We start from the raw sequence: 20,602 nt of genomic DNA, 5'->3' as shown, positions 1-20,602 counted from the left end.
TTTTGTGAATTTTCCTTGAAAAAAAAAAAAGCAGTATGGGTGTCAGGCAGATTGTAAGAGTTTTGCAGGCAGCTTGGTGGGAAAACACGGGATGGTGGCTGTACTACATCTGTATAGGTCTTCTTGATTGACCTGAGAAGGGTGAGCTTTGTGATTTCTGCTGGGTTGTCACTTTTTATAGCTGTTGCCAAAAAAGGAGCAAGTTTAATCTGCAGACACCTTCTAATACCCTTATTTTAGATTTTGACAGATCTAGAGGTGAAAATTCTGATTTATATTGTTGTTACTCATGGACTGTGGTAGCCCTAGGTTACACTGTAATATTGATTCCTTTCTGGCTTTTCATATAGGACTATAAACAGGACATTGCTGTTGTGATTATAAAAAGATAAAGGAATATAGGAATATGTTCTATGGGGTGTGGTGAGGAATGGGGGATGGTGGAAGGGCCCATTCCAAGGCATCCCTTCCCCATGAGGGACCATTCAGGGCATTGGGAGGGGAGTTAAGAGGGTAGTAGAGGCAGAGAAAGAGAAAGAGGGGAGGAGGGAGAAGGGGGGTGGTAGAGGGTGACTATGACCATGTGTGTGTGTGTGTGTGTGTGTGTGTGTGTGTGTGTGAGGGAGGGAATGGGGAGAGAGGGAGAACAAGGGAGAAAGAAGCAAGGGAAAGAAGCAGGAGTAAAAGAGAGAGAGAGGAGGGGGCAAGCATCCCCTTTTAGAGTGGTCCAAGCCTACCTGAATGTTGCCAGGCAACCGTGGGGAGAAGCATACCTGGCTTTTGCCAGTAACAGTAATTGACAGAATACCAACAATCACATCTTTACCTATCCTGAACTTTTGTGAGTGTACACTCTGAACTTTTACGAATAACTTTGAATCTTTTTTTCTTTTATCACGAACTAGAGGAGAAAAGAGAACGTTTCTTTCTCTTTGTTTTAAATCTAAATATTAGACACTTTATTTTGTTAAGTATTAAAAGTTAAGTTCATACCTGATTTTTAAGTGGTTATAAAATAACATTAATATTGAGAAAATAATTTGAATAATCATCTTGATAAGTGCCCATAGTTTGAAAGGAAAATACTGTATTTGCTATTTTGATATAAGCAGCAGAAAACATGTAATAAAGAACAGCTGGTGAAGAATTTGATAAGTTTGAGTTTATTAACTCAATAGATTTCGTGTATGTTCTGAAGGCAGTTGTAATGAATAGCATTTGAACATGCTAGCTTTTCTTTGAAAATGTTAATTTTAATGTCTAAGAAGATGTGTGTGTGTGTATATATATATATATATGTGTGTGTGTGTGTGTGTGTGTATACATATATATGTATATATATGATCCTACTGTTTAATTTGTAGCCTGTTATTTTAGAAAAACTTGTTTTCCTGACAAGCCTAATAATTCTATTCTTCTCTTTGGAACAGGACCTGGAAATAGTGTATTCCTATTTACATGGAATGGAAGCCTTATCCAACCTGAGGGAGCACCAACTAAGGTGTGTATTCGATTTTAATAATTTAACAGTGATAGAATGCTGTGGGTCTCTATGTTCCTTTGTTAGGAAGACTTGAGCTTAAAGAAAATATAGCACAAGGATACTCTGCTTGATGTAACCCCCGTGCTTGCTTTGATACTTTTTGCAAGGTTGAGTTCAGTTGCATTCACATATGTTTTAGTGTTTCTGTATAGTAAGATTCTTGCACTCCCATCCTAGTCTCTGCCTCTGTTGTAATGAGCTTCAGTTGGTACAAACACCAAAAGGGGGCGGTGTTTGCTATTCCTGGTTTTTGTTGTTGTTGTTTGTTTTTTGTTTTTGTTTTTTCAAGACAGTGTTTCTCTGTATAGCCCTGACTGTCCTGGAACTCACTTTGTAGACCAGGCTGGCCTCGAACTCAGAAATCTGCCTGCCTTTGCCTGCCAAGTGCTGGGATCAAAGGTGTGCGACACCACCGCCCAGCTTATTCCTGGTTTTTATATGCATGTTTACATCTGTCTACAGCTCAGCATTCAGATGTGTTTTTAAAATATTCAGCAAGTGATTAGGCTCATTGCTTTAGTATAGTCTAGATCTCTGAAGGAATATACTTACTACCTCAAGTACGTAGCTGGGCCCTTGTGGGCAGCACAGTTTTTGTCATGCTGATTCCAGTGGGGGTGCTCATATAAATATCTTTCCAGTGCTCCTGTACAGTAGTTGACTAGTTTCATTTATAGTTACCCAAGTTTCATCATAAAGAGGTGACTTGGTTTTAACTGCAATAGGAAGTAAAGGACCATGTGGAGACAGTTGCCAGCTAAGATATAATAAGGTCTTATTTCTTTCCATTCTGTCTAGTTATGATGCCAGCCATTTTTAATTATGGAAGGAGTACCCTTTAAACACTAATTAATTTGTGAGTGTGTCAGTTCATATTTGTTAATTGAAAAAAGTATCAAGAGGATTGAATGTTTCTCAAATTAATTTTTTTAATGAAAATCATTTCAATTAAACTCAATTGTAGATTAAGTGTTTAAAAATCTAGACAGATTTTTTTATTAGAAAGAACAAAACTGGGATTTTTGAAGATGACTCTAAAATTGTAGTGATAACAGTTAAGTGTTTTTCTTTTTCTTCTTTCCTCCTCTTCCTCCTCCTCTCCCTCCTCTTCCCCTTCCTCCTCCTCCTCCTCCTTGGGGGAGGTTTCAAAACAGGGTTTCCCTGTGTAACCTTGGCTGTTCTGGAATTTGCTCTGTAGATCATGCTTGACCTTGAACTCACAAAGGAACGCCTGCCTCTACCTGCCAGTCCTGAGATTAAAGACAGACATGTGCCACCACTGTCGGGCTCATCTGATATTTTGTGTTGACAGTTTTCCTAAGGAAAGCATTCAAAAGTACAAGGAATAGCAAACTCACATACTTGACAGCTAGCTTCAGAGTTACTTTCTGCCGTTTCTGAGGTGGTTTCTTGGTAGACTGATTAACTCAAGAGTGTAACAGTCTGGCCTTAGGACGTGTTTCAGAGGGTTGTAAGATGTGTTGGCATTATTACACGCGCGAGCCCTTCAGATGTCCGACTGCTTTCTTCACGTGCTGAGCAGTCGTGTTTCTAGCAAGCAGCCTGGCCTGAGTGAAGCTTTAGAACAGATCATAGATGGCTTCTGTACAGAAGAGGTTCACGTCAGCCACTGACTGCCTGGAGTAAACTGCTTCCACTTCTGGGAAAATGAACATATTTCCTTGAGGTCAGCTCTCTTCTTGGCGTTTTGTTAAGTAGGTTTTACCCTAGGCTAACAGGCAAGAGCCACCCTCACTTGCATTTACTACAGTTCTGCAGGTGTAGATGGTAAAAGGCTCCAAGTAAGGTTTCATTTACCCGGGCCAGCGTGTGGGCAGGAGAGTAAGTGGAGACTTCAGCAGGTGCCTCTGGGTGCTGTCAGAGCCTACACGTTGCACCTTAGCCCTTCAAATCTTCAGGTATATTTTTCCAACGCGATTTTGGCTTTTTTCTGATGTTTAATCTATACGGGCTAGGAGTTGCAGATTTGCTGAGTAAAGAAGTATGGCGGTTAGGAACAGAGCTCAGAAAGCTCTTCGGAACAGAACTGTCACATGAGCACGTGACAGTATTTAGTGCTGAGGTCCCTCTGCTTTTCTGCTCTGATGTGGCTTAGATTCTGGACCTCGGATTTAATAGGGGGACTCTACCACTGAGATATGTGCCCAGCCACGTGTAGTGTTAGAAACAGAAACCCTGTTGAAGTACACTATGTTCGTCAGCATTATGAATTATCAATTATTATATTATAGACACATGAATGTCATTAAACAATAACAAAGTCATAGTTGCTACACTCTTTAGTTCTTGGGGATGTCACACTACTTTTGCTTAACCACATCTCTTGAGCCTCTGCTTTCACATCTGTAAAATGTCATCATGGTGATCACTAAGTTGTTTCTTCTTCTTTCCCATTTGGTGTTTGTTAGAAGCTTCAAACTTTACAAACGAAATTTGGTAAAGTTTTATTCTACTGCATAAAAAAAGTCCTATTTATTGCAACATTGTAAACATTAGTTTCTTTCCTGCACTGAGGGAGGAATCCAGGCACATTCTGAGAACAGCGAGAAAGACAGGTTTCAAGGAAACCCCTGCTAGTTCTTTGGTGAAGCAAATAAATCTCCATAGTGCAAATGTTAAAAAATGTAAATATACAGAGAACATAAAGAAGAAAAAATAATTATAATCTACTCTGTTCAGAGTGTGATTCTGGGCTGGAGAGATGGCTCAGTGGTTAAGAGCACTGACTGCTCTTTGAGAGGTCCTGAGTTCAATTCCCAGCAACCACATGGTGGCTCACAACCATCTGTAATGGGATCTGGTGCTCTCTTCTGGTGTGTCAGAAGACAGCTACAGTGTACTCACATACATAAAATAAAAATAAATCTTAAAAAAAAAAAAGAGTGTGATTCTGTTTTCTGAATTACGTGACATCAGGAGGTCGAGGTCCCAGGAACCACTAAGGGTATTCTGGAACAGCCTGGTCCCAGTGTGTAGAACCAGCTCCAAAGTGCATTGAGGGCAGAAGGGCCCAGGACTGAGTGTGGGGCACTTCCATTATAGAGCTATAGTCCCAGCAGTGACAAGACTAGTGTTCCTGGGTGAATTAGGTCAGAAGTAGGGCGCTTAGAAAACATTCAGGACAAGAGTGATGTCATTCTAGTTGGGTTGGACCTGATTTTTCTTAAGCTAATACTTAGGGTATCAGCCACTTAGTTAACTCAGATGGCATCTGGGTCAGTGTTGTTAAAATTCCATCTTCCACCTCCATGGTTTTGAATATTTGAAGCATGCTGAGCTACTTCATGGAGGGAAGCAGACCACCCAGTATTACTTAGGGGCAGTCATGGCCATTGTGATTCAAGATGGCTGAAGTCATGTCAAGATGAATCCCTGCCTGCGGGGATAGCAGGAAGAGTGAGGGAAACGAGCATCGGAGAGTTTTAATTGAGGTCAGCAAACAGGAAGGATCCCAGCAGTTGTCAGAATGAAGTGGTGCCAGGATGCCATGCCGCAGAAGCCTTTTCAGGGGAAGAAATAGTCACATTGTCATTCCTGTGTATTTTGGAAAAGTTAATTGGTATTAATATGACACTTTTTGATGTTTGAGAAATGTTTGAAAATTAAATATTCATGTTTTCACTTTTTTTTTTAAAATAAGGCTTGTGTCAGCTGACATAACAAACCCTTTAGTTCTAAAGTCTCCGTTTGCTCACTCTTCATGCAAGTACCGAGCATTGGCTTGGAGTTCCACACTGCTCAGTACCACTTGTGTAGAGCTGTGAATGATGTTATCACCTTTTAAATGAATAGGTTTTCCTTTCTGACTTGGTTTTCTCTGCCTTCTCTAATGTATTTACCTTGGAGAACATGCTGTGACTGCATGCCATCTACAAAGTATGAAATAGCTCCCCCATAAAGTGCACGTGGGAGCCTGGCTCCCATTAGATGGTTCATCTTCTAGTGTGCGGGTGGAACTGTGTGTTGGGGAAACAGGTGGGGCAGATTTTAATTTGCTTTGTTGAACTCTACTGCCATCGATACCCGTTTTTGAAGGTAAATAATTTAAATGAGCATATGAAGTAGTAAACTTGAAATATCACCCCGTGGCTCATTCGAGTTGTTTCAATGGCAAATGCGTGACTTCAGTCTCCTTCTCTCTTACAGGTTAATGTGCGAAACTGTGAGATATGAGAGACACGAAGCTAATGAAGTTCTATACTAGTAGGTATTCCTTTCTGATGATATGTTGTATGGTGCAGTGGCCAAATCCTTCAAGTGTCACAGAGGATTAGCAGCAGCTGGCTCAGTTAACCTGGCCTTTCTGGGGGGATTAGAGAAGCTAACTCACTTTCCATAGTGAGAAATTTGAGACATCCTAACTGTTTGCAGTAGTAAAATGGCTAGTTCACGTTTGTGTTTACACCTCTCCAGTGTGGTAGAGATGCGGTTTTGTATTGTGGATATTTTCCCTTCTTGTCCTCGTGAAACAGGAAGTGAGTGGTAGCCATCCTGCTATAACAAACAAATCTCGCCACAGCAGGTGGTTCAGTCTAGGAACAGGCAGATGAACTTCTACATCTTTTATTTTTAAAATTGTACTACTGTTTTTAAAAGATGTGGGTTGTATTTTTTAAAGACTAACACCTGGCTTTTAAAAGAGGGTGGCGAGTCCAGAAGAGCACACATTGGCATTCGAAGTCTAAAGGCACTCTACTGTTCTCACTAGCGGGTGATATTTACTGTGATGGCCTGTGCTGACTCCGTCCTGCTTCTTACAGCACCTACTCAATAGTTACTCCTTCTCAGGCAGGTTATAGGGAGCGCTTACAGAAAGAGAGGAAAGACAGCTACCCTCTGAAGGAGTTTGTGACCTATAGCTGAGGCAGAAAATGGAACAACAGGAAACATGTCAAAATTGGGATAGAAAGATGGGAGGGAGGAGAGAGCCCTCAGATGTTGGAGCCCTTTGAGGTTAGGTCTCAGAATTGTGTTCCATAGACTACAGAGACCTTGGGGTGGGGGTAGGGGGGGGCGCATTATTAATGGTATGTCAGAGATGCAGGTGGGACCAGCAGATTGTCAGGGATGTGATTGGAAGGCGTCACTCAATGCTTTGAAGCTGCGACAGTTGTGAGGTGCTCTGTGAAAATGAAGGGGTGCACTTGACTTCGTGTAAGTCTGTCACTGGAAACAGAAGCTGATGTCTCTGAGGAAGTAAGACTCCCTAGCTGCTGAGCCATGTCTCCAGCCCGTTAGGTCTCCTTTAATGTGTAGCTTGGTGGCTGGTTTTCAAGCAACAAAGCGTTATGACCAAATGCCGCCAACCCTTCACACTCCCCCAAAGGCCATGCCCACGGATGCATGGGAACAGAAAGGTTATGTCAAGGCGAGTGGATGCAAAAACAAGTAGCTGAGAGCCTAACTGCAGAAAGATGAAGGAGGGAGGGCCTAGACACATAGGCAGGGCTAGGCTCTGGAGAAGTTGGTGGGTTGGAATTGGCATAATTTCTTAGGCTGTAGCATATGACACTATTGGCTGTTCATGCAGGTGTTGTAAATGTTTCAATGGCAAAGTATGTGTAGTAGCTGACCAAGGAGTAATTGATACCAAGAACTGACCACAGGGAGAAAAGTGCTTTTAATGTACTTCTGAAGAAACTGAGCTGTAGGTGGTGTAGTGCTTGCTTCCTTGTGGAGCCTGTGGAGTAGGCTTGCAGCCGCCCAGCCGGGAACCTCAGTGAACGTTATGGATACTGAGGCAGTTCCATAAGGGGAGACACTTGTTTTTGGTCATTTTGTCCTTCTCCTCTGACATGTGATTTCCCAGGGAGCTGGTGGCATGCGTATAGCAGGTACCTCCTGCATGCTCTAGTAAGTGCTTGATATGCATTGATTTGTTTAATGAATTAATTTGTTTGTCTCTCGAGCAGCAGTTCTCATTACCCCACATACAGGAAATGGAGCTTTGAGGAGATTGCCCATCAGTCTAGCTCCCAGAACCTAGTGTGGCATCTGGACTTGAAGCCAGATCTTGGGGTTTTTGCAGCTACCCCTCTTGCCTAAGTCACCAACATTTCCCCTTTTATACCATGGCATCCCTAAAATAATAATGGTCTTGCATATGGCCATGAACTCTCAATCACCACCTGCCACCGTCCTGTGATCGTAGCAACCAGAGCCCACCAGTGCTCCTGTCTACACAACCCTAGTTCACCGACAGTGATTATTGGTTATCATTTTTCTTAGAGGTGTGTCAGTGTCTTTACACATCCTTGGTGTTTGTTTTTATACCTGCTGGCAATGCCTGTTCATATCCTAGTAGTATTAAGTGGAATGCATTTGACCGGGCTGTCTTAGTCGCTGACATTTGTGCCATTTAGAATTAGGTGCAGGGCTGGAGAGATGGCTCAGCGGCTAAGAGCACTGAATGTTCTTCCAGAGGTCCTGAGTTCAATTCCCAGCATCCACATGGTGACTCACAACCATCTGTAATGGGATCAGATGCCCTCTTCTGTTCTGTCTGAAGAGAGCGACAGTGTACTCATATATATATATATATATATATATATATATATATATATATATATATATACATACACACACACACACACACACACAATAAAAAACTTTAGAATTAGGTGCCAGTGGTACTTAGTAATGAAAAGTCTGGATACTCATTAAATCTTGATTTCATAAGAATAAAAATTCCTGGAGTCTAACTGCAGACTCTCACAGTTGGGTTCTTGGTATTTTGCTGATGTTCTTACAAAGTGTCGGTGAGGCATTTTCTTTTGTGGTCTTGTAGCAGGCAGGCTTCTGCTCTTGCCAGTTTGTGTATGCGTAGTTTGAAACTTCAAGAACAGCTGTGCTTGACGCTTATGTAAATCCATGATACCCTAATAATACCCTCTTGGGGAGCTGCTCTGAGGACCTCTGAGGGACGTGACTGCTCTGTTCTCCCTGGAGCTTGGTTGGAAGAATAGTACAATTAGAGTAAATATTGGGGCTGGAGAGATGGCTCACTGGTTAAGAGCACTGACTGCTCTTCCAGAGGTCGTGAGTTCAATCCCCAGCAACCACGTGGTGGCTCACAACCATCTGTGATGGGATCCGATGCCTTCTTCTGGTGTGTCTGAAGAAAGCTACAGTGTAGTCATATACATAAAATAAAATCTTAAAAGAATAAATATTGAAGACTTTCAGACTTTACATTTATGAGCAGGAGATGACTAGCCATATTCCTTGCTATGTTTGTGTGCAATGGCTTTAATAATTTCGCCAGGCACATATTTCTTTTGATCCAGCACTATACTACATTCTCTTCCTCTATAGAATGGAAACAATAGTGTTATTTCTCCAGAGTAAGATATACATGGTCCTTCTATCGGCAACTCTACTCAGGGTGCATGCATCTGTCTACTGAGGTAATGGGCACCCCTTCTCAGGACTCTTGCATTCCTCCTGAGAGAGTGTGCACCCCTACTGAGGGCAGAGGCACCCCTTCCGAGGACATGTGCCCTTCTGAGGGCTCTTGCTTCCCTTCAGAGGGTGTTTACACCTCTAAAGAAGGCACAGGAGTGTTAGCAGCTGGTATCATTCTTATTATCAGCATTGCTTTGATAATTTATGTTGTGTTTTGGTCCTTCAAGGTTTTAGTTGCTTTAAGGTTTTGTTTTCCTTATGACAGTGATGCCATAACTCTTATTGTGTCACAGTTTTCATATAAGTCAACAATGTACCACTGGTCCCCATTTACATTATGTTGAAATTAGAGCTAGAGCTGTAGTTCCAATAAAATAGTGTTTTGTTTTGTTTTGTTTTTCCTCCAAAAATTGGAGGCCTTTGAGGGCTGAGCTGTAGTTGCAGACATGGTTGCTAAGGCCTTAGCCCCTGCATTGGGGAGGCCGAGATTGGGAAGGAGCAAGAACAAAGCTAGCCTGGGTTACAGAATGACACCCTCCCTGCAAACAAATAAGTTACACAAAGTAGTTGAACATTTACACACAGAAACCACTTTCAGGTTGGTCCTTTCAACTGCCTTGTTCCGATAACATGCTGATTATTTTACTGTCTGGGGAAACCTGGGGTGAACACTGTAAATTCCTAGGCTGAGCGACCTGTCGGCTGCTGTGATAAATACCCTCATGAAAGGCAGCGCAGGGAAGAAAGAGTTTATCTTAGCTCACAGTTCCAGGTTATAGTCCATCCTAGTGGGGAGGTCACAGTGCCAGGAACTTGTTGTTAACTATTGACATAGCTTCAGTCAAGAGCAGGGAGAAGTTAACGGGCTGCTCTTATTTGCTCATGCATGGTTCCATTTCTCCATTCCTGTATAGTTCAAAACTCGCTGCCTAGGCACTGGTGCCGCCCACAGTGGGCTGTGTCTTCCCACATAAGAACGCTGCCTACAGATACCCACAGGCCAACCACATGTAGCAAATTCCTCACTGAGAGTGTCTTCTGGGTTTTATCAAGATGACAGTGAAAGCCAGCTATCGAAGTACCTTAGTTTAGAATTGTCTGTAACATTTTAATCTGAGGGTTGGGAAGGTGAGTCAGCAGGTAGAGCACTGACCATGTAAGTGTGAAGGCCTGAGTTCAAATTAAGAACACCTGTAAGACTGGACACTTTAGTGTACACCTCTGTAGTTCCTGCACTCGTACTTCCAGATGGAGGTGGAGACAGGAAAGGCCCCAGCGGCTGATGGGCCAGCTGGCCTGCTATGCACAGGCAAAACAACAAAGAAACCCTGTTCCATACAAGGCAGAAGGCAGGGCCAAACACCAGAACTTGTGCTGTGTGGCCTATGTGTATGCTGCATTTGCATGCATGAATGTGCACACACATGCTTGTGTATCATACACGCAAGGTAAAAAAAAAAAAAAAAAAATTTAACTAGAAACGAGGTACACATTAAAAACCCTTATAAGAAAATAGTGAAAAATCACAGCATACCATCAAGTAAGTGGAGGGCCATCAACTAGGAATTTGCTGAGACATTCTTAGACTAGGCTGTCTCACAGTGCAGCACTATGACTGAAGTTTGGGTTTTTTGTTTGTTTGTTTGTTTTTTTTTGACTGAGTTCTTAATGCCATTCTACTCTAGCTTTTCCTAATTGGCTGGCTAGCCTCACCATTTGAATTTATGGGACAGTTATCAAGAAGTCAGCCACTGGAGAAAATGTACACACACATCACACACACACACACACACACACACGCACACACACACACACACATGTTTAGATCCTCAGTGTGTGCATCTGTGCCTCCGTGATTTTTTTCCACGTGCAGATCTGACTAAGTGCTTAGATTTCTAAGTTTTCATAGCACTTTAAGGGCTTAGCTCTGTATTTCAGGAGAGGAAATTGTTCCTCTGTGAAACAGCTGCTGTGGGGCCTCTTCAGTCTTGCTAACGCCTTTTCATTTAAATCTGTAAATGTGCAGTTTGGAGAGGCTCAGCCGAGTGCAGTCTGTTTACTTGCTTGCTTGGCTTTCTGGTTTTAGGGCAGGTACTGCTGCATTGCTGTTGTTCTCTTTCTGCTTGCTCTTCCTGATGTGGCCTGAGGCTTTACCTCCTTCTCTCCAGTGTCTGCCCATCTGTGTCTACAGCCTCGGTCTCTCTCCTGCCCCCAGCAGGAAGACAGCTCCTTCCCCATGCAGAGTGACTCCCAATCTCTGATGCCTCTTTCCTGCCTCTGCTTACAGACTGTAAGCTGTCTGAGCTCTCCCATCATGGAGAGACTTCTCCTTTGGCCTCTTCTCCACCTCCAATAATTGCATATACCTAGTTTCTCTTTTCTGCAAGTGGCCAAGCCTTTAGTTTACATTGTAGTCTTTGTAAATCACAGCGTATACTTCATCTACCATTTTATATTGAGTTACTTTGTCTCTCTTGGAAAAAGACGTGCTCTCCTTTCCTTCTTCACCTAGAGATGTATAACTGCTACTTTGAGACATCCTCTTTGTCAAAGTTTTAAGACTTTTAACACATGCTTATGTGTAGACAAACAAAGTGCCCAAAGTAAGATTTTATTTGAAAAAGTAATCATGGTACGTTCAACAAATTAGCTTTAGTATAGGTGAGACTGTTCACCTGCAAGCTGGCATGTTTATTGTAGGCATCTTTGCCTTCAGTTTTCTATGAAACTGCCAAGTGAATGAAGACCCTGATGTAATGCTCATGAGTGATGCATTCAGATCCAGTTTGCACAGACAGCTGGGGCTTTGGGTTAGGTGTGTGCAGGTTACCTCTGAAAGACCTCTGAGAGCTGAGTTACTCCGGGGGAAGAGGTTTCCTGAGAGGGTGGAATTACAGTGCGTAAGTCACGGCCCCACAGCAGCGTCCAAGTCAGTGTCCGGGTTTGACTACTTGTTTAAATGTGATTGTTCCTCAAGCCCTTGGCCGCGTCCCTCTGCAGAGTGTAGCTGCTTCATTGATTTGATTGATTGTAATACATATGCAGTTTACATCAGAGCTGTTGAGAAAATGTCCTCAGACTTAACTTCATGACTCCTAGTGCAGTGCTCCAGTTCATTTTCAGGTGACTTCCGTTGGCATGATGACAGCATGAAGAACCCGTGGAATGTCTGGCTGGCTTTGTTAGTTCAGTATTTTATATTGTTTACTCTGCTGTTTAAATGAATTTTCACTGGGTGTCCGCTTTGTCCCCTGTATTTTCAATAGAAGACTGAAAATCGTAGTGTTTTGACCAGTCTTTTTAGTTCTTTCTGGTGTCGATTTCAAGCCTGTCATTTAGTACCTTTCATTGGAGAATCAGGATTTGGAGAAGAGTGAGCACTGCCGTGGTGGGTCTGTTCCTTTGGTTAGTTAGATCCACTCACTCACTCACTCACTCACTCACTCACTCACTCACTTTTGAGACATTCTGTAATCTGCACAGTTCTGGAACTCCAGGCTGACCTCAGACCTGCAGTGGTCCTCCTGCCTCTGCCTTCTGAATGCTGGAAACACGGGTGTGTCACTCCCCGCATTTGCTTCAGCTTTTAAAAGGTGAAGTAATTTCCATACAGTTTAGCACTTTGGGAAAACAGGAATTACCTTCTACCTTTTAAATGTTATTTTTATATCATGGGCATTAACATTTACATCTATTTTATTATATTGAACTATATTATTTTATAATAAAATACTGCAAACACTGCTCTTCTGCAGATGAAAAGTAAAAGTGCCAAAGGTTTTTTTTTTTTTAATTCCTAGTAGAGTTGTGTCTGATACATAAATAACTGTATGTAGTGAAATGATGTTTACAAGTGCTTTTTTTTTTTTTTTCACTTGATCAGTTACTTGGCTGTGTGGCAAAATTTTTATCTCTTGAACTTTAGCCTCTCTCATTAACGACACAAAAAGTAATTGATACAAATTTCATCTTTGAGTTTATAGCTTAAAATCTTAATCAAAGGAGCAAAAGAAACACAGCTATCAAACTTTGTAATAAACAGCAATCGGCCGCACTGTGGTGAAAAAGACTGAAATTACTGAGTATCTGGAGGACCATCTGCATGCTGGCAGACAGCCAGGGTTAGAACTTTCTAAAGCTTGGAACACTGTGTTCACAGGAAGCCCTGCCCAGCCCCACCAGTAGCAAGTGTGCTTGGAAGAGCCTCTAGGGTTCTTGGTCTTGAAAACCCTTTGACAGGAGGAGTCTCAGAATGATTTATCATAGATAGGTGAGGTATTTTTCACTGTCTTTTTCCCATCACATTCATGCATTTGAGAGCACAAGTCTAAGCTGGTCAGAAGACCAGAACCACAGGTGAGCAAATTGCAAACTTCTGGCTTTCTTTAGGGCTTCAATGAAGGGCGGAGCTAGCAGATAGTCAAGGTGCTCTTCCCGTTTTCTTGGTAGCTGTTGTCTCTACTTGCTGTGGGACCGATTAGATGGTTGTCTGCTTTTCCCTGGGTGCACGAAGCTTGTTACGGACTTACATTGAGGGCAGCACAGTGTGCTTGCTTTCTCATGTCACAGTTGTGCCACGTGATGGGGAACATGGTACATGTCCCTTCCTGCTCTGACTCCCAGATGTGGCACACTCCCTGGCTTCATTTTCTGCTGTCTCCTGGTCTGACTTCAGATGCCCACTGAAGTACAGAGAGATTTCTTGGATCCCTCTTGCTGGTGCCATGACAGTGTGACACTCTGGAGAGCTCTGGATTCTGTTTGGCCACCGTGACTCTAGCCTGTCTCTTCCTCTGGCTGGCAGTGTTGAGCTGAAGTGAAGGCTGTGTGAGCCAGCACCCCCCCACCCCCACCCCCGTCTGGTATTCTCACAGCCCTCCCCTGCCACTGACCCTCATCTCTCCCAGCCTGTGTGGCTGGTCATTAGAAAAACTTGCAGATCGGCCTCTCCTTACATTTCACATTGTATTAGCTGCTCAGGAGAGTTCTCAGAAGTTACTCTCTGGCCTGATAGTGATCGGTTTCCTGCTCCCAACCCCCCACTTGATCAGTTAAAAAAAATAGTGTTACTTTTTCACCATCCTCAGTGCCATTTACAGTAGCCTCCTGCTCTGGCCATGTGCAAGGCACACTCTCATGTAGAGACACTGCCACCATGTGGACCTGGAGGATATCGCAAAGAAATTCTTTGAGCTTAACTTGACTTGGATGAGGAATTGCTCCATATTGTTCTGTTCATTAAGAATATTCCTAAAGGGCCTGCAAAACAGTTTAGTTAGTAAAAGTGCTTGATGCCAAGGCTGATAAAACCTAAGTGATTCTCCCAGGACCCACATAGCAGGAGCAGAGAACCTGCTTCTATAAGTTGCCTTCCATTCTTGCACCATGGTGCCATCCCCTAATAAATAAATAAATGTATACAATTAAATACTTTAAGAATGAGGCCTGTTTTAAAAACAAGCAAGCAAGCATTCTAACTAGCTGCTGCAGGGATTTTGCAGACATGCTTGTGGTTAAATAAAACACAAGACTTCTGTATAGTTTAAAGCTGTTGTCCTTTTGCTGGGACAGTCTCTGAGCTAGCTTCTAATGTATGGTTCTGCCATCCCATCTCCCCGTGTGGCTCTCACTGCCTGCTTGAACCTCCAATTCTGTCTGTTGTGCTGTTTTTTTCTGCGTCTCCTTTGATTAACCCACCTCTGCTTACATCCCTCCTGTATCCATCCCTGCCTGCCTGGACATTTCCTTACTTCCTGTCCCAGCTATTAGCTGTCAGCTCTTTATTATAACCAGTCAGCAGTGAGACAACACCTGGTTCATCTCGGTGGTTGCCTGAGGTATTGAGGGCTGCCTGATCTTCATCTTTTAGGCAGGGATGGAAGGAAATTTACAGATAGAAAACCGAGTGATGGGCCATAGAAATGACAATACAAAATCCTGCCAGCACTAGGCTCTGTGCGGGCACAGTAATGGACAATTGAAAATACAGAGACACACCTTAACACAGTGCAAGGAAGGTCACCCCAATACCAGGTGTCATAGAGTGCAGTATCAACAGCACTAACGAGTTAGCGTTGTAAGGGGGAAAGCACTAAGTGATTACTTGCTACCTTGGTGACTGTGCCAGGTGAACTTGGGGAAGCTAGGAAGAAAGTGACTCACTCCACCAGAGAGGTGCTCAGCCTCAGAGGAACTTGAATGATAAAAACTTAGTTTATCATAGAAAAGGTACTGTCAAAAGCCGAAACATCAGGTTCCTTCAGAGACTCTGAGGAATAGGTAATAAAAACAAGTGTGGTGGGCTAAGTGAGTGTAAGCTGTCAGCTAGCTGGACAGAGGTAGTGGAAAGAATTAGGGTTTTTCTTGTCTTTTGTTCTTCACTCTCAGCTGGCAAAACTAAAGTGATTTAAACTGTTGTATTAAAATTGTCATAACTTTGTAAGGAAACTGGTGATGCCTGGTTTCAAGACTGAGGATCCAGAACTATAGAATTTAACTTCTTTAGGATCATGTAGTCACCAGGAGAGTAAGTACCAACAACCCGGAGCTTCCTGCCTAGTGCCATGTCTTCCTGCATGTGGTCTGCTCCGAGTATCAGATTCTGTTCCATCAAGAGCTGTGATTTTAACACAAGTGTGTCATGGTTTCAATTACCTGATCATTGCTACTGAATATTGCTGGGTAGGCACAGAGTTCTGATCAATGGGAGGGGCCATGTTTTAGTCAGGATTTCTATTGCTGTGATGAAACATCATGACTGAAAAGCAAGTTAGGAGGAAAGAGTTTATTTGGCTTACACTTCTGGATTCTAGTCCATCATTGGAAGAAGTCAGGACAGGAACTCAAGCAGGGCAGGAACTTGGAGGCAGGAGCTGATATAGAGGCCATGGAGGGGTGCTGCTTACTGGCTGGCTCCTCATGGCTAGTTCAGAATATAGGACCAGCAGCCCAGGGATGTCCCCACCCACAACAGGCTGGGTCCTCCATCGTTAATCACTAATTTAAAAAAAATGCCTTACAGCTGGAGCTTATGGAGACCTTTTCTCAGTTGAGGTTCCCTCCTTTCAGATAGCTGTAGCTTGGGTCGTGCTGACAGGAAGACTAACCAGCAGAGGCCATGTTGGTTGGTGACGTCGGAGGAAGAGGTAAAGCTTGGGATGAGACATCAGTAGAAGGCAGTGGGAGAGTATACCGTCCAGTGGGAGAGCTGCTTTGGTGTTCCCAGAGTCCCATCCATTCGACAGGGTACACAGAGGTACAGAGAAGTGTGCACACCTCTCGAGGGTGGCACAAACAGCAGGCCTCCCAGCAGAGTGGCAGAGTTCTGATCAGAGCAGACCGGCTCATGTTAAAGCACAGTGGGGAATGAGGTGATGTCACCCCAGTTATGGACTTAACGATGCAGTTTGGCTGAGCACGAGACAGGTCATCTACAATGGATCTCGGTATGACAATCATGGGAGGAGTCTTGATGGGTTTGTGATCTGCTTACATTTTGTTTTGCTGGGCTTTATTATTTCCCTCCCTTTTGATGGCAGACAAAGCCAGGCACCTTTTAGGCTGTTTGGCCCACTCCCAGGCTTTGTGGCTATCATTCTGTACATTGCAGGATGGGAAGTATTGGACTCCACGTGGGAGCCACTCTAGTTCTTATTCTCAGACCCTTCTGCAAATGTGAGTCTACTCTGAGTGTACATTTGCCTGAGATCTCAGAGACTCGTAAGTGGTGGCTTTGCTGTTTGGGCCTCTGTAGTCTCCGTGGTTTCTTTTCTGCCCATCACTGTTGGGTCATACTTGCTGTTACTTAGAAATGGTCAGGCAAGGCGCTTTCACAGTAGTTTTTGCCATTTACAACCCTTGCATATGGCTCTTAGCTCACCATCTCAAAACACAGTGCCAAATTGCATGAATGCTGACAGCAGCCTAGCTTGCTTTAGCCTTTTCTTTGCTATTGGAGCTCAATGCTGAGATCTTCGAAGAGCCTGTTGATGACTATGGTCTAGGATATTTGTTTTGAAAGATACTTTAATCAACTGCCCATTAAATGTTCAGATACTAGGAAACTGAGTGGGGACAGATAATTAGAAATTTAGCATCATAGATAATTCATGAAATTGAATTCAAGAGAAACTGGATTAGTTCAGGAAACAATGACATCATCAGTACTACTGCTACTACTGCTTGCATTACCAGTCTTCCGTTAACTAGATTCATTGCCAGTGTGTGCCCAGGAGAGATTTTACTTTTATTTTGTATGTCTGTCTGTTCATCTATACTGAATGAACGTTGTTCTTACAACTCTAGTTTGATTTTTAAAAAGCAAACTTTTCACTTCACATACATAAAAGTAAGATCCTCTAGTAACAGCTGCCCTAGGACTCTGCTGCGAGATAGGAGACAAGCAGGGTTGCTGCAGTGCTTTGTGAGAGTCAAGAAGGTCTAACAGAAACAGAGTTTTGGACATGGCATTTTGCGTGAGGGAATTTTCAGAGTGGAAAGTGAACGTCTTTTGTAGAGAGTGGAGAGCAAACAGAGAAGGAGGATTTGTTTCTAGAACAGCTTTAAAATAGAATGTACTAGTTTGCATTCTTAGTTATTATTAGCTTACCATAGTAAAACCTCAAATCCTAAGAGGGACAGTACAACTGTAAAGACCTCATGTCTATCTTGGCACAAAGTAAGTGGCTAGTGTAAGTATTCTCTGATTGAACAATCTCTGCGAATGCGTTCTCGGAAAACACGGCTTCTGTGGGTGAGCCGCAGATTCTCCTGGGAAGAGAGCCATTGTCTCTGTTACCTTTGTGTTTGCAAAGGACACTGCAAATGATGCCTTTGAGTTCTATCACTGCAACGAAACAGATAATCAGCAGGAAGAAGGCTATTGTGTCTCACAGTTGCTCAGTCACTGCTTATGGGTCTGCCGTGAGGTACAGCACATCCTGTGAGGAATGGTGGCTGAGAAGAGTGCTTCCTCTCTGGTGGCCAGAGAGACCGAGTCCACAGCTCCTTTGAAGGATAGAACCCCAGTGACCTAGTGTCAGTTTCTAGGCCCCCCAAGTTAAAGGTTTCACCCCCTCCCAGTAGTAACCCTGGGGCTCGTAACGAATCCTCTAACACTCGGGCCGTGGACGGATACTTGAACTGGGACAGCACCTGCCAGACAAATTCAAATCAGTAGTGATTGAGACCCGTCTTCTCATGTTCAAACCCTTAAATCTGCTGCATAGATTTCCTGATAGGAAGAGTCAATTGCAGGTAATCAGTGGCTATTCAGGAAGCGCGAGTACTCGCTGTCCAGGTTCTTCATCCGCTTTGAGCACCGGTAACCTGTCAGTCGGTGTGCTTTCTGTGATAGGTGACAGGGGGACGGAGTTGACAAACTTCACACACACACTTGGTCTGTACTAATTTGTCTTTAAAGTTGACAGATTTGAAATCACCAAAAGGCCAATCACAGTTGCATGCTCCGTGTCACCACAGACGTTGGCGTCATGCTTTTAAAAGATGGAATAATTATTACTTGTATGCAGTTGTCATTGTACATTTAATCCTGTTGACTTGCCTAAGGCTATGTACGGGGGTGGGGGTGGGGGTGGGTAAACCTTACTGTCTTATGTTTTCAGTATTCGATTTCCCTTGCGGCTGGAGGGATAGCTCTCTCATTTAACAGCACTGCTTACTCTTCCAAAGGCCGTAGGTTCAGTTTCCAGCATCCACATGGCAGGTCAGGTTTGTGTGAGACTCTAGTTCCTGAGGATTCAACACGCTGTCCTCACGTCTCTATAGGCATCAGGCAGGCACGTAGCAGTGCATGGACACATATGCAGGCAAAGGGCCTATACGTGTCAAATAATCTAAAAAATTTAAAAGCTCAAAGCAAAAAATTCATTTCTCTGTAACAGATTAAAATATAATTACAAATCTTCCTCTTTTTTCCCTCTTTTCTAATACAGAGATTTTTAATTTTTCTTGTCAGAAAAAGTTGAAACTAGTTTTGAACCTTGTAAATGGTAGTCTTTTTTACTTGTGCAGACTACAAGGTAATAATAACACACGTGCCTCCTATTGAGGGAGATGTGATGGTTAATATTGTCACTTTGATGATACTAATGCTCTGAATGACTTAACAGCTCCTCTCCTCCTAAATGTGTTTAAGTAGAAATGACTACCACCAGGGGGATGCCTTGAGTCAGGCAGAGCCGTCTGTACAGTGGAATCTTCACGTAGGAGAGCTACTGTCCACAAACCCATAAGATTGTCCTGCTTTCATTTTCTTCTTTCATAAGAGGAAATAAGCAGCTGTCTAGTTACTGCATGCAAATATGTGAAGACACTCAGAGAACACTGTGTGATGGGGAAGTCTGAGAAGAAGGTTCACTGGGGAAGGCTTGAATGGACTGGGTTCCATGAAAGCTCGGGTGTTTTTTTCCTGATTATTATTAATCATCTTATTTGTTTACATTTCAAATGATATCCCCCTTCCCAGTTAACCACCCACAACTCTCCCCATCCCACCCCTTTCCCCTCCCCTTTGCCTCCATGAGGGTGCTCTTCCACCCACACTCACCCACTCCTATCTCACTGCTCTAGCATCCCCCTATGGTGGGGCATCAAGCCTCCACAGGACCAAGGGCCTCCCCTCCCACCGATGCCATATAAGGCCATCCTCTGTTACATATATATCTGGAGCCATGGATCCCTCCATGTATACTCTTTGGTTGGTGGTTTAGTCTCTGGGAACTTGTTCTTACTGTAGAGTTGCAATCTTGCAATCCCCTTCGGCTCCTTTCAGTCCTTCCCTTAGCTCTTCCCTTAGCTCTTCCCTTAGCTCTTCCCCAGGCTCAGTTTGATGGTTGGCTGTGAGTATCTGCATCTGTATTGGTCAGGCCTCTCAGGGGACAGCTATACCAGGCTCCAGTCAGCAGGTGCTTCGTGGCATCAGCAATAGTGTCTGGGTTTGGTGTCTGCAGATGGGATGAATCCCTGGGTGGGGCGGTCTCTAGATGACTTTCCAAAATGTGGAATGCTTCACAAATTTGCTTGTCATCCTTGCACAGTGGTCATGCTAATCTCTGTATCATTTCAATTTTAGTAGATGTGCTGCTGAAGTGAACACCAGTTTGTGGGTTGTTTGTTTGTTTGTTTGTTTGTTTCACTGAAACAAAGGAAAGTATTTCCTACTCAAAAAATTAGACTGGAAAAACAAAATCTGAAATGACAGGTGTTGATCGATCTAAGGAAAATTAAAAACATTTAAATAAACCAGTGACTGTCGTTAACGTAATGTATTAGTGATAAGAGTGCTAAGAGCACCTCTGATATTCAGTAATGATATTTCAATAGGTTGTATGCTGTTGCCTTTTGTGATTCTGTGTGCAGTAGCATGGATTGCTATACCATCTGCTATATAAATTTTGATTTTTGTTGCTGTGGATTATTATCTGATTTCTGTTGTCTTTTTTACTTTTCAGTCCTGATGATATTGGCACCTGCTGGTATATACTTCTTTCTGGTTCCGTGTTCATTAAGGAGTCCATGTTTCTTCCAAGGAGCAGGTATGGTGTAGAGACACAACACAGTGATCTTAAAGCTCTTTCTGCACAATTGGTTTATCTTGCTACTGATATCGTCTAC

At 43.2% G+C, this 20,602-nt stretch overlaps 1 protein-coding gene, 1 long non-coding RNA gene and 1 other non-coding gene across 5 annotated transcripts in view; 1 reads left to right on the top strand and 2 right to left on the bottom strand.

Annotated features, from left to right (window-relative positions):
* The window catches only part of 4921511C10Rik (RIKEN cDNA 4921511C10 gene), a 40,995-nt gene extending 37,456 nt beyond the window's left edge, over window positions 1–3,539 (bottom strand). Inside the window, exon 1 of the long non-coding RNA NR_045502.1 lies at window positions 2,902–3,539. This is a non-coding gene — a long non-coding RNA (RIKEN cDNA 4921511C10 gene). The remainder of the gene's footprint in view (window positions 1–2,901) is intronic.
* The window catches only part of Rapgef2 (Rap guanine nucleotide exchange factor (GEF) 2), a 224,035-nt gene that overhangs the window by 70,088 nt on the left and 133,345 nt on the right, over window positions 1–20,602 (top strand). For all 3 annotated transcript variants that reach the window (XM_006502250.4, XM_011240277.3, XM_011240276.3), the window contains exons 2-4: window positions 1,431–1,501; window positions 5,711–5,767; window positions 20,440–20,523. In XM_006502250.4, coding sequence (XP_006502313.1) covers window positions 1,431–1,501; window positions 5,711–5,767; window positions 20,440–20,523 — 212 coding nt within the window. The remainder of the gene's footprint in view (window positions 1–1,430; window positions 1,502–5,710; window positions 5,768–20,439; window positions 20,524–20,602) is intronic.
* Window positions 19,981–20,084, bottom strand: Gm24150. The gene has a single exon (XR_003954735.1). It is a non-coding gene; the product is annotated as a U6 spliceosomal RNA (small nuclear RNA).

Source organism: Mus musculus, chromosome 3 (genome assembly GCF_000001635.26).
Source record: "Mus musculus strain C57BL/6J chromosome 3, GRCm38.p6 C57BL/6J".
Taxonomy (NCBI): domain Eukaryota; kingdom Metazoa; phylum Chordata; class Mammalia; order Rodentia; family Muridae; genus Mus; species Mus musculus.
Note: the sequence above shows the minus strand (reverse complement) of the source record. Positions and strands in the feature narration are given on the sequence as shown.